This window comes from Solanum verrucosum, unplaced genomic scaffold (assembly GCF_900185275.1).
Source record: "Solanum verrucosum unplaced genomic scaffold, falcon-dt-bn FXZP01000175.1, whole genome shotgun sequence".
Taxonomy (NCBI): Eukaryota; Viridiplantae; Streptophyta; class Magnoliopsida; order Solanales; family Solanaceae; genus Solanum; species Solanum verrucosum.
The window spans coordinates 808,450-821,633 of record NW_026020399.1 but is presented as its reverse complement, the minus strand read 5'-3'; the positions used below and the strand labels follow the sequence as shown (position 1 = coordinate 821,633).

Sequence of the window (13,184 nt, the reverse complement as noted above, 5' to 3'; positions counted from 1 at the left end):
TTTTACCCCATCTCACCCCTACCCCCCTTCCACACCACCCCCACCCCCACCCTCCCCCCAAAAAAATTAAGTTTATTTTTAAAATATATTTTCAATTTCAATTCAAAAATTATTTTCTACTCTCTAATAAAAATAAAAGATATTTTCTCAAAATAATTTTTCATTCTTAAATAAAACACCAAAAAATCTTTTCCGAAAAATATTTTATACTCACCAACCAAACATGAAAAAATAAGTCAAAAATCTACTTGTTTTTCAATAAAACCATTTTCTAGGAAAACATTTTCCTTCATACCAAACACACCCTTAATTTTTTATTTTTTTTTGGATTCATCTCAAATCTTGGCTCTTCAAACCTAAAAGTTGAATCTTTAAAGGAATAATTGTTCTTCGAGAAAAGGTAAAATTCAAACTTTAGGCAAAACCCTAAACTTAATCAAATGCTACAACCATCCAAACGCAAATTACTAACATGGTAACTTTGTTTTCGTCGGAAAACACCATAAATTTGAAAAGAATATCCCTTCACAATATGCGTTGAAGATCCCTTCACAATAAAGTCAAATTAGCTAGGTTTAGTTTTAGAATGACAATGGGATTTGAGATTTAGGAATATTTGTTTAGAAATGGGTCGGGTTTTTTTTTAGGAACGAATGAGTTATATATAACATGTAAATTATTTCTTTAAACACTTAGCGACGTGAACAAATGAAAACATGTGTGCCTAACAACACTCAGCCTTCAACTGGCCGGTGTTCGGAGGGTTGAAAAAAATTCACTTCAAAGATGTTAAGGGGGTATTTGAACACTCGTGTAGTTTAAGTGCTAAAGTAAGTTATCGAGCCAAGTTAAGAAATTTTTATGTGTTTTCTCTTTAACAATTTTTCCTAATATAGAATTAGGGATAAGGTACAATTACCCCCTAGACTATGACCGAAATCTCAGAGACACACATTAACTAAACAAAAGTCCTATTACCCCCTTGAACCCATTTCTTTTGTAATTTTATACCTCTTTTTAGCTTACTTGGCATCCAAATATCTCTCACGTGCCTCAATTGCATGGAGTCACGGAGTGTACCACGTAAGCGATAAGCCAAAAGGTGTACAAAATTTTTAAAAAAAAATTTAGTTCGGGGGGAGAGGGGGTAATAAGACCTTAGTTTAGTTAGAGTGTGTCTCTAAGATTTCGATCATAGTTTAGGGGGTTCTTATGCCTTATCCAATAAAATTATAAATCATTCCACGTCACATAAAGCGAGGAGATTTCATCATTGTAATAAAAATTGTTAAAGTTCAAGTATTATATTTGTCAGTCTTGTAATATTATTTGAGTGAAAATCATTTTTCCCTCTAACTTTGCTCTTAAAATTAAATATTTATTCCAATTTAAACAATAGATATTCTTTTGTTTTATCTCATTTTTAAAAGAGCAACTTTCACATATAGCACACACAAAATTCATATTTGTATGCTATAGCAAAGTTTGCATAATTGTGCTCCATAGCAAACATAAATATGTATATTGCGCTATACATATACAAAAAAAAGCAGATGTATAATCTGCTTTGGTATACATATACAAAAAGATCAATTGTATAAAGTGAGAGAGACGAGTGAGCGAGCGAGATCTGGGAAAGGGGAGAGAGGGGAACGAAAATATATGTATATATACAATTTTCACGCATTTTATACATTTGCATTTTTGTATAAAGTGAGAGAGGCGAGTGAGAGAGTGAGATCTGTGAGAATGGCGAGCGAGATCTGGGAGAGGGGAGAGAGGGGAACGAAAATATATGTATATATACAATTTTCTCTCGTTTTATACAAACACAAACGCATTTTATACAATTTGCGTTTTTGTATAAAGTGAGAGAGGCGAGTGAGAGAGCGAGATCTGGGAGAGGGGAGAGAGGAGAACGAAAATATATGTATATATACAATTTTCTCTCGCTTTATACAAACACAAACGCACTTTATACACTTGTGTTTGTAAAAAAAACGAGAGAGGGGAGGGAGAGAACGAGAGTGGCGAGCGAGATTCAATAGGAGAGAGGTGAAATAACAACAGTTTGCTATGAGGTACAATTAAATCAAACTATATTTATAGAATTTAATTTGAATTAATAGTTTGCTATTATACACAATTTTCCCTTTTAAAAAATTGTACCTATTTTGCCTCTAAACTAACACTCTTTCTATCTTTTTAACTTTTTACATATTATGATTATCTTTGTATAATCTATATTATGGACTTATCAATAGAACAAAAGAATCTAATTTATGAAGTAAAAAAAAAGGTGAAAAATAGTTGAAGGGCTATAATTATTCAATATCGAAGAATAAGGACTATTTTAATCAAAGTTCAAACTTCAGGGAATATTTTAGCCCTTTCTCTCACTTTAAAGTGGCTTCTAATAATTTTATTTACTTTGTAAAACAAATGCATAAATTTGAGTTACTTTATTTGAACAAAAATAATAAGTGACTTTATTAAATAATTTTATCAAATTGAGTAATCATATGAAAAATCGGCTCTAATTAGTTAAGCTCATAATTCAATTCCATGAGCTATAAGGAGTAACTCAGAGTAAATGTTGAGTTCTTAAAATGAAAATACACTTAATAGGAAATGATTCTTTCTAAAATCAATTATATGTAATATGAACTATATTATAAATAAATTTGATCGAATTATACATATTGATAAATTTTCATTTTTCGATTAGCATTGTAAATGGGGCTGAAACATTTTCTTGTTCCTCAAGTTAATTCGACCTAATTACTGTTTACTAGCCTCTATTCTTGCAAGCCGCTCTACTAGTAAATGTTGACAATGTTATTATATTATTAATCTTCTCCTTACACTAATTATTAGTTTTATTTATCTTGTTTGACAAGATTTTATAAAATATGTTGTTTTTCAAAGTGTGTTTTAAAAGGCAAGGACGTAAGGCAAGATGTTTTATGTTGTATGGGGTGAAATGTAAGTCCCGAGATACGAGGCGTAAGGCTTATGAATCTACGGAGAGTAATCTCATTTATATTCATTTTTATAATTTTATTAGTAAGAAAATAAGCAAAAGTAATTTTACAAATAAATTTTAATAAATAGCCTATAATATATAGAAAAAATATTATGATTTTTATTTGAGGAAAGTATTAATAATCAATAATGAAGAAAAAAAGTATTACAATTACTATTTGAGAAATATCATTACACCAATAATAAAGAACATGATTTAAAGCAAAAATAGCTCAAAAAAAAAAAAACGTCCTTGGCGTAGGGCTTACGTTTTTACATTTGGAGCTTACGCCCCAAATTCTAAACTTACACCCTATGAATCTATGTCTTCAATTTGCGCACGGAGCATTTTTGGTACGCCCCGCCCCGAAACTCGCAACAAAAAAACATTTTTGAAAATACTGGTCAAATTTCTTCTATCTATAAAATAATAATAATAATATTTCTGCCTCATCATCATTAATTTTTTTGTTTAAAGTTTTATCTAGTGTGTAAGTAAGGGAAATAGAGGTAACAGTATATTTATTAAAAAAAATGTTATGGTATATATATAACCTTGAAAGATTCAAATTTCCCAGTACCAAATTCAACTAAACCAAAATCCTATTCGATAAAGAAGAATGAGTTTTCTAGCAGGAAGATTAGCAGGAAAAGAAGGAGCTTTTTTCTTTGAAGAATCCAAACAGGCCGTTACCCGTTTTGCCCAAAAGATCAACAAAAACCCAACTTCTTCTCCTTCCAATTCCAGTTCTGTAAATCAAGAATCATCTTCTCCTGATGTTCTTCCTGAGATTCTTCGACATTCTTTACCTTCCAAGATTTTCCATTCTCCTTCCTCTGCAGATTCCTCACTATCTAATACTTCCAAATGGGTTCTCCCTACTGACCCCAATAGGACAAATTCTGTATCTCCAGATGCTCTTAATCCTCTCAGAGCTTATGTTTCTCTTCCACAAGTCACCTTTGGACCTAAAAGGTAACTTTTCTGCTCTTTTTTCACTCATGAAAGGGTACTAAGTTTTCTCTTGTTTCTTTTTGTTGTTTATACCTACTTTTAGCCGACTTATGATTGAATTTTGGATGTTGGGTTTAGCTAATTTTTCTTAGTCTTTGGTGGTTAGTTTATGTATCGTAACTGAAGAATGGGTACTGAGTTTTGTTGTTCTTTTAGCTAAAATTTGTGATTGAAAAGATAGAATTTTGGATGTTGGGTTTAGCAAATTTATTATTTTTGAACATCTTGAAATGTTACTGGCTTATCTTTTTCTTCTTATCTAAACTTTTCATGTTCTTTGGAGTGAAAGAGGTGAAGGGAAATTTCTTAGTTTGGCGAATCTGTGATTAAAAATTGAAATTATGTATGTTGGGGTTAAGTTTTGATGCACCTACAGAAAATGAAAAAAAGGGATTTAATAACATGACCAGCTTTTTGAATGGGTTGATTGTCTTATGGAGTTCGGGTGCCGGAGAGGTATTATTAGACAGTGGATATGTGACTTAAGACTGTTAGACAATGAAGAGCGAGTATGGACTATGGTACCGATTTAGCCTGGTGTAAGTGTTTCAGTGGGAAGGTTTCTGTTTTGAGTTTTCTCGTTGATCTAATTCGTGCGAGTGAAGTCCCTTTTTCGAGATGTTTGATAATTCAATTGAAAATCCTGGAGTAATAGAAGGGTGATCAGTTGGTAGATGTATAAGTTGGGCAATTGAAACTAATATATTTGCTTAACTTTTCTTGGCTGACCAACTTTGGAAGTAAATTTTTTGCTGATTTTACTCTCTGATAGTACTTTCTATTTCTCAGAGACTGCTTCATAGATTTCATTCCTGTGCTCCATGCTAAAAGGTTCATCTGAGTCACAAAAGAAATCTCTTCTATTTGTTACTTAAAAAAAGTTAAAATTATTTTCATCGTGTTAATGTGATGAATTCTTAGTCTTCGTTGGTTTTTAGATTAATCTGCTTGGCTTTCTGTTTTATAGAATTATGAATGTAGTTATTGGAGTTGTGTGAATCTGTATATGCAATATTAACTCTCTCTGTGTTGGGATAATATTGTGGGATTGTATCTAATATGAAAGTGTGCTTTTGACTGCGTCAGCATTCAATAGTTAGCGTGTATGAAGTAAACCTCTCTATCTTCTTGATTATATATCTTCTTTTGACGATCACGTTGGTAATATCTTCTCCAGGTGGCAGTTGCCAGATACAGAAAACTCTGTACAAGCCTCAACGGCAAATGACTTGCGTCGCGATAAATACACACCTATTAATCCTGAAAAACTTAAAGCTGCAACTATGGGGATGTCTCAAAGTAAGACAAAATCTTTACATGTTTGGGTCCATTTTGTTAGAATTGTAAAATTCTTGATCTGGAAGTATTTCCAGAAAGTAGTAAATCTGAGAAAATTTACATCTATTTACATACAACAAGATATACCCCTTGATCTTAGGTGATATTGTTTTCGGATCCTTATTGTTTATAGTTCTGTTCAATGTAGTTGCAAAGGCATTTGCTATTGCCACTGCTCTTGTCTTTGGTGGTTCCGCCTTGACGTTTGGCTTGGCAGCATCCAAGCTAGAGTTGCACAATGTAAGCATAATCTCTCTTTCTCTTTTGATTTCCTTATGGACATTCTCATGGATGTTTGTATCTGTACTCCTAACTTAATTTCCGTTAAACATTCTGTCGGTGGCACAATGAGGTAAGATCACATATGGGAGTAACCCTCAAGCCATTGTTTTTGAGATGGAAGAGTACCTGATATCGATGGAGGATGGTGATTTTATGATTTTTTGGTTAGTGGGTGGACACGAGGAAGAGAATTTTGCCGTCTACATAACTACATTTCTGCTCTAGTCGAGCTTAGTTTGTTTGATTTTTAGTTTATAGACAGTTTTAGTTAGATGGAATGTGTTGTTTAGTTGATCCATCTTCGATGCTTCTGGTTTATGTAATATGTGGATGATTCTGATGTTGGGCAGCCTGATGATATCCGGACGAAAGGGAAGGACATCGTTCAGCCAAGATTGGAAACATTCAAAGAGCAGCTGAGTCCTTTAAGGATTTGGGTAAGCAAATGTTCAACTATTCTTCAATGTTTGCTTCTATCGCTATCTAATGAATGTTAACCTTTATTCTCAGGCTGAAGAGAAGTCGAAAAAATGGCGTTTAGAGAAAAATGAAGACTTTAAAGAGAAGCCTTTAATAAAAGAGCTCTCCAAAATATTAGGTGCCAAGTCGTCAAACTAATACCAATGCTTTCATCAGAAGATTTTGTTTTCTTCTCTCTCCCTGTGTAATCTTGAATAATATAACCTGTCAGCAGTTGGTATTTGCTATGTATCCTACAGTATTTAGATTTTCTGTGTAAATAAAGCTCTAAGTATACACTTTTTATAATAATAAGCACTGTTATTAATTATATTTATACGTTACATAGTGAGTTTTAAATATAAATACAAACTCATCACTGACCTTTCCCCTCATTTTTTCAACTCTTTAAGACGAATAAAAAAGATTCATATAGTCACCCAAACTAGCTTTAGCTTTGGATTGGGTGTAGTAATACTATTGTAGTATCAGATTGCATTTGATGCACAGGTAACTAGAATACACATGTTTACAATAATTGACATCTTTGGTTCTACAACGAATCAAAATTCAGATTCGTAGAGCAAAATCATCTGGGAAACCAAAAGTTATATGGCATTGTGAAAGCAAAAACACGATTACTCAAAAGCAAAAAGTCGCCCAAGTAGCAGAAATAACTTCATTTTCAGCAACGGAAGTTTCTCAATCTTCCATTAATCACATACAAGGATTGTAGCAAGGGACATCGATCAAAAGATCACTATTGATCAACGAGTTCCCAGGAAAATTTAAGCGAATTAGTACACTACGAATATGATTCTTGATCAGGTGTTTCTTCCTTTTAAGGAAGAGATAAGGTTTGTGTACTTTTGGGATTACACTGGGTATGTTGTTGTAATATGATTCTCGATCAGGTTTGTCTTCCTCTTAAGGAAGAGGTAAGGTATGCGTACTTGTGGGGTTACGCTGGGTATGTTGTTGTAATATGATTCTTGATCAGGCCTCTCTTCCTTTTAAGGAAGAGGTAAGGTCTGCGTACTTGTGAGATTTTTGACCCTACAATGGCAGAACCTAGAAAGCTGTTCTTTTTTCCCTGTCCCATGGTTTGATATTACACTGGGTATGTTGTTGTAATATGATTCTTGATCAGGAGATCCTAACCAGATATATTGCAACTCGAGATGAGGCAAAGTTCTTATTCATCAATATGATTCTTGATCAGCTCTTACAGGCTTGTCATCATACATCCAGCTTCACATGTAATCCAATATAGAAACAGGCACCTAGCGGGGGCAGGGGAAGATACAGGAAGAGGAGAGTTATAAAATCAAAATAGAAACAGGGACCTAAATTTGCGATGTTCCCAATATTTGTATAAATTAACATACATCTTTTGGTAGACTCTGCAATATTTAGTTATAACTCATGCATGAGGCCACACAAATTGCATTCAGTAGACACAACCCAGTCTAGTGCACAAACTTTTATAAATAGCAAGTTGTTACAGTAAATAGAGAAGGTTTCTGGCTTTTACAAAAGGATAGTGATCTCCCAGCGCTATACAATTTGATAACACATACAACAATGCCAGTGCTACTACGCAAGAAAATGTGTACCTCCTCATACTGCATCAAGGTCAGCTATTTATCTCTTCCTGCGCTTTGGCTCCACCTAGCAACGGGAATAGTGGCAGTTTAGCTAAAATGCTTGTCAGTTACAGATAAATTACAGTCAATAGTACAAAAGAGAGCTTAAATTAATAGGATAGCAGTATCATGAAGCAATCCCCTTCAGGAACCCCCCACAGCTTTGGTTCAATAAAGGTACGTACATTGCAGGTCACGAGCTCAAATTCAGGCCGACAGTGGAGAAGGTCCTTTCTTTTTGTTAAGTCAAAAAATACAGTGGAGAGGCACCTTTATCCACCGATATTCAAAGCTGGAAATAGAGAATTTTCTCGGTTTACAAATATAAAACAATGTGATCCCCTTCATGACACACAGAAAGATGTGAAGGGATACATATGTGGCCTTTTTTAACTCCTATCTACGCATTAGAAGATAGTTTCAATAATTAGCTCAACATATGACTATTCAGACACTCATGCCCAACTTATCTCTCCCCTCAACCATATCAACTTCTTCTAACTCTCAGTCCCCCATATCACCACAACTACCAACCGTTCTGTCAATTTATCAAACATTCATACCATTTAGTTTTCATATTAACAACCACCCCCCACGTTTCTTACAAAAATGTCGCTGCATAATCTACTCTTCTCCCCACTGAATTCTTGCATGAATGACCATGGCAGAGAGAAAAAATCGACACCAATTACCTCAAAACACAATATCTTGACAAACCAACTTCGACAAGCATTGGTACACGACTCTCTGTGCCAAACAGGGTTAAAGGGGTCTTGCCCACGTGTTCTGCATGTGATCATGATTACTTTTCTCCAAAATTATTGACATACAAATTTCCTTATGCCATTCATCTGTAAAAGAATGGGTAGTCCTTTCACTTAAGAACAAATATAGGATTTCTGCTTAGCTCCTCTTATACAAAAGCCTACATTGTTTACTTACCTTCTAAAAAATATCAAAGCCTACATAGTTTTATGTGAGGCAAATTTTAAGTTTAAGAAATGAAAGTAATATGCAACGCTCTAGACAGCACAGAAGAGTAGAACAATATGTAGGAATTCATCTTTGAGATTTAACCTTAGCAACAATAGTTTGTTGTTTCTTTTATAAAGACCTTCGCAATAATTTACATCATCTTCAAAGGACAAAAAGGAAGGTAACCCAAGAGGCTATCTGAACCCCTTTCTATCTCCAAATATGTTATCCCACACATTCTAAAAGAATCAGATAAAGTACTCACGAGTTTGATGGAAAACCAAATGACCCGACATCATATTAAAGTAAGGAAGTAGAGTCCCGCACCTTAGCAGTGGACATATGGTTAGTAACGCAACAATTACAGAATACTCCCAGATTAATTAAACATGTAACTGTTAAACTTTTGCTTTCGAATTGCTCCAAATATGTCATTTTTTCCTAAATTAGTAACTTTATTCCCACTTTATTAAAAGTGTCTCCAATACCTTAACACTAATAACAAAAACCCAAATACTAAGGGTAACAAGCAACTTTTATAATGTGAGCATTTTCAGTCACAAGCTTGGATAAAGAAGGATTGAGGTAGGTTCACGGCCAGCTGAGCAATGGTCTAGTTATGATAATCCTCTATATTGAATGTTAATGATCTAAGTTGTGCAGACTCTTCAGTTTCAATGCCGCATCCGTGTCGGATTCTTAAAAAGTACTACTTTTGGAGAATCCGACATGCACCCGTTGACATTTTTGAAAAGTCTGAGCAACATAGGTAATGATCCTATAGCGGCTAGTTTTCTTTATGTTGGTAAAAAAGACTCTAACCTAATGAGATTCTACTCAACTAAAGTAATCTGTTCCCAGTGAAAGTAGTTCCAAACTCGACTGAAGCCAATGTAAGAGTGAGTAATTCAAGTTATCCCACTAAGTAATTATGAAGACCGTATCTGAAGAAAGATACAGTTCAGCAGGGACTTAAATCATATTTTCCAAGCTGACTTATAGTCCTATAACTTCCAACATTCTCCATCCCCAGGTCATCCATGCTTTGCACTTTTTTATGCTTCCTTTGAGGAACTCAGAGACAGATTGAAACAAGCTTAACTTGGTCATTAGTTATTGATTATATCAGTAGTCCAGTACATTAGATTACATTAGATGAGCAGGTAACATCATGACTTTGGGGATTCCCTTCCACTTGCCTGTCTTTCTCCTTCCCTTATGCTTAGAATCTGATATATTAGATATAACCAAACTAAACATGCACCACTTTCAGAAGTGCGACCTTCTCCTTCCATAATGATCCTAAATGTCAGACTACACATGAGAACATAGTGCAAAAAGGTCACCCTTCGATCACAAACAACAACAGTCTGTTGACTAACTTGGAGATACAATACTTGCAGATATTACTAATAATATCATGTAAAAGTTTACCAGGTGAGTGTACAGAGTTTTTACCTTTGCTTCATCAGGTGGTGAAACATGAAATGAGTTCAAAGGACGTTTGGTTTCATCTTCTGAGGAACAGTCAGAACACAAGAAATGCTCTAATTTCTTTGCTTCATCAATGGTCATGCCCATACAAGAGGGATGGAACCTGCAATAGAATTGCAGGCAAAATGAAAAGATTTTTTATAGATACAGTTATCAAATAATCGTAATATAGAAAATTAGGTTAAGCTAAAAACTCCATGACTCAGGTTTCCTAAATAAAAGATGCTGAAGAGTGTAGCCATTTTACCCAAAATCAATGGAGACAATTACAGACACAGGAAGATTTTTACACTTCCTAATGCATACTTTAGACTTATGAAGCTCTTCCTTCTTAAGTTATATACCAAGATAAGTACTTTTGTACTTCTAATAAAAGTTTCCAGTTCTCATCACAGTTTTAATTCTAAAGAAACTTAGTTTATCAACCAACGTTGAGACAATAGCTTGATATGGGATGTAAGAAATTGGACATATAACTAAAAATCATAGATGAACCTTTATTATCCCTGGTTGACATAGTAATATAATGTGGATATTGGACAATTAAAAGGCAGGACAACTTAATAATCCACTTCAGAAGATAAACTCTGCATGGATGAACTAATTAAACTTGCTGCATTTGGCTGATAAAAAAAGAAGGGGGAAACATGACACAATTCAATTGTTGCCTTTTCAAGCTTTGTGCCCTTTGAAGTTGACCGAACATTAATTTGTCCTTACATCACGCTTGATCTAAACTGAAAGTAATTACACATATGAAGATATCCATTTGTTTTTAACTAAAACATTAAATGAAGCGACACTTGTGAATTTCCATGCATAGAAGCAGAAAAGGCATGCTAATGCGTAAAGAAGATGAATTTGAGGACATTTGGAGGCATACCAGTCTTTGCATCCTTCACATTGTACCATGAGATCATCAGGGTTGTAGGGCATCTCACACTTACAATACCTTCAAAATCAAAACATCCCGAAGTATCCAGGTTTTAGTAAACACTACAAACGTAACTTTCAACTTCCACTGAGAAAAGGACGAAGAAGCTTCAAGTTAAGCAGCAAAGCTATTAGAAACTCACACAGCTACACGGTCAGGAGTAAACCCCCCTGTGGCAGCTTTGTACTCGAACCTGCAAAAGTAATCCTCAGGGCCCACATTCTCCAATTTGGTGTAGTTCTTAAAAGAGTGCACTATGCACTTCCCTTCAATGGTGTGTGCACTCTGCACATCAAAGTGATCTGACAAGAACAGTTCTTTGGCCCCATGGAACTGTCTGCGACCACCAATAGACTCCTCGGGTCGGTAATACCATCTAACTCTGACCTTCACATTATTCCGGTGATCAGCCTCTAGCTTCTCTATTTTTGCCACGTATGGAGGTTTATCAGAATCAGATGGTCTCATCAATACACAATCATCAGCTGAGAAAGAAAATTCAAAAATATATTCTTCAGTCTAGTGACCTCCAACAATTCAAAACTTAAACAACTCAAATGCTGATAGCAAAGAGAAGATAACACCCCAAATCTCAGCAGTGTCCTTTAGAACCACAATACAAAAATACTTTCTTTTTTTATTGTTGGAGTGAATTAGGACATCTACACACTAATTGTGGAAACATTAAAGCAAAAGTTAAAGAATAACCAAATAATTTAGGAAGACAAAACCCAATGAGCTATACAAAAGATGGTACTCTAGTAGACAACCAATAATACAAATCATAGAAGGAAAAAAAGAGTACTACTTCAATGAGCCAAGTAAATAGCTAGTAACATAAAAAAAATACCATCTTTATCCTACTAACACACAACAAAATAATTACCAAAACCAAAATTGATCAAATAAGGAAATGAAATAAACACAAGTACAATCATAGGAGCAAAAAGAGTTATATTACGTCTAACAACTTTGTTGGTGCCCTTGATACTGTAAGAATCAAGGTCTTTCTTTCCAGGTTTAGTCTTAGCCATCAATCTTTAAACTCAGTCTTCAAGAATGGTAAAAAAACCCAGAAATTTCTATTGGTTCACAAGAAAGACTCAATCTTCAAGAATGGAAAAACCTCCAGAAATTTCTATTGGTTTACAAGAAAGACTCAATCTTTTTTGTCTGCACTTCTTTTAAGAAAATGTACAATAAAAACCATGTGGTGATGACAACAGTAAAAACTGGAAATGGGTAAGAATCGGACAACTCTAACTCCCTCAGTAAAAGAAGAGGGGAAAAAACCCTAGTTGCTGGAAAATGGGGGACTGAGAGTAGAGCAATAGGGGGGGAGCTTATAAAATTTTACCCCTATTATCACTTCACAACTTATTTACTTTTGTTGAGATAATATTTACCGTCACTATATGACTATCTCTAATTATTACCCATTATTATTTTATATCATCATCATTGTTAATCACCATAAATCACTTATATTATCACAATTTGTATCGACAATTATCATCATTATTAATTATATTGTCAATCGTTATAATATTTATCACCTTCATTATTATAATTATATCAATTGTCATCTCTATTACTGTCGTTCATACCTCCACCCACCACTATCTACTACCACCACTACTACAACTAAATTCTACTGTTAATCATTTTCATCATCACAACTAGCATTGTCGGCGATTACCATCAACAAATCAACAACCACCACACATTAGTCAACCAACTTTGTCATCATCACGTCAGTCACTACAACATCAACCACATTTACTATCTCAACTACTATCATAATTATTATTTGCCAGTAGACACTAACACCAATACCATTACTATCTCTACCATTACTAACGAACATACATATTTTAATTTTTTATTATTATGTTAAAAAAAATAAAGAATCTTAATTATTAAGTGTCTAGATATTAAAGACGACATCTTAATCACTCAAAGGTGCATTCAAATATTTTTTAATTAAGTTGAAAGTTTTTTATATATACATGTGTTT

General features: G+C 34.1%; 3 protein-coding genes across 3 annotated transcripts in view; 1 reads left to right on the top strand and 2 right to left on the bottom strand.

Annotated features, from left to right (window-relative positions):
* Positions 1-13,184, bottom strand: part of LOC125839825 (chitin elicitor receptor kinase 1-like) — a 66,687-nt gene that overhangs the window by 39,904 nt on the left and 13,599 nt on the right. The window lies entirely within an intron of this gene.
* Positions 3,479-6,406, top strand: LOC125839829 (uncharacterized). The gene is made up of 5 exons (XM_049518830.1): positions 3,479-4,000; positions 5,217-5,338; positions 5,526-5,617; positions 6,010-6,096; positions 6,170-6,406. The coding sequence occupies exons 1-5, from the start codon at positions 3,645-3,647 to the stop codon at positions 6,275-6,277; spliced, it is 765 nt and encodes a 254-aa protein (XP_049374787.1). The 5' UTR covers positions 3,479-3,644; the 3' UTR covers positions 6,278-6,406.
* Positions 6,777-12,478, bottom strand: LOC125839831 (chromatin remodeling protein EBS-like). Its single transcript, XM_049518833.1, has 6 exons — positions 12,129-12,478; positions 11,310-11,652; positions 11,117-11,185; positions 10,198-10,336; positions 7,735-7,789; positions 6,777-7,401 (listed from the first exon to the last, which is right to left on the bottom strand). The coding sequence occupies exons 1-5, from the start codon at positions 12,199-12,201 to the stop codon at positions 7,763-7,765; spliced, it is 651 nt and encodes a 216-aa protein (XP_049374790.1). The 5' UTR covers positions 12,202-12,478; the 3' UTR covers positions 6,777-7,401; positions 7,735-7,762.

What these genes read in the sequence shown, in the direction of transcription:
- LOC125839829 (XM_049518830.1), top strand. Translation starts at nt 3,645, where the DNA reads ATGAGTTTTCTAGCAGGAAGATTAGCAGGAAAAGAAGGAGCTTTTTTC. An exon ending in GTCACCTTTGGACCTAAAAG is followed by an intron (nt 4,001 to 5,216) that starts GTAACTTTTCTG and finishes TATCTTCTCCAG; the next exon opens with GTGGCAGTTGCCAGATACAG. An exon ending in TGAGTCCTTTAAGGATTTGG is followed by an intron (nt 6,097 to 6,169) that starts GTAAGCAAATGT and finishes CTTTATTCTCAG; the next exon opens with GCTGAAGAGAAGTCGAAAAA.
- LOC125839831 (XM_049518833.1), bottom strand. Translation starts at nt 12,201, where the DNA reads ATGGCTAAGACTAAACCTGGAAAGAAAGACCTTGATTCTTACAGTATC. An exon ending in ACTCCTGACCGTGTAGCTGT is followed by an intron (nt 11,186 to 11,309) that starts GTGAGTTTCTAA and finishes TTGATTTTGAAG; the next exon opens with GTATTGTAAGTGTGAGATGC. An exon ending in TGTGAAGGATGCAAAGACTG is followed by an intron (nt 10,337 to 11,116) that starts GTATGCCTCCAA and finishes ATTCTATTGCAG; the next exon opens with GTTCCATCCCTCTTGTATGG.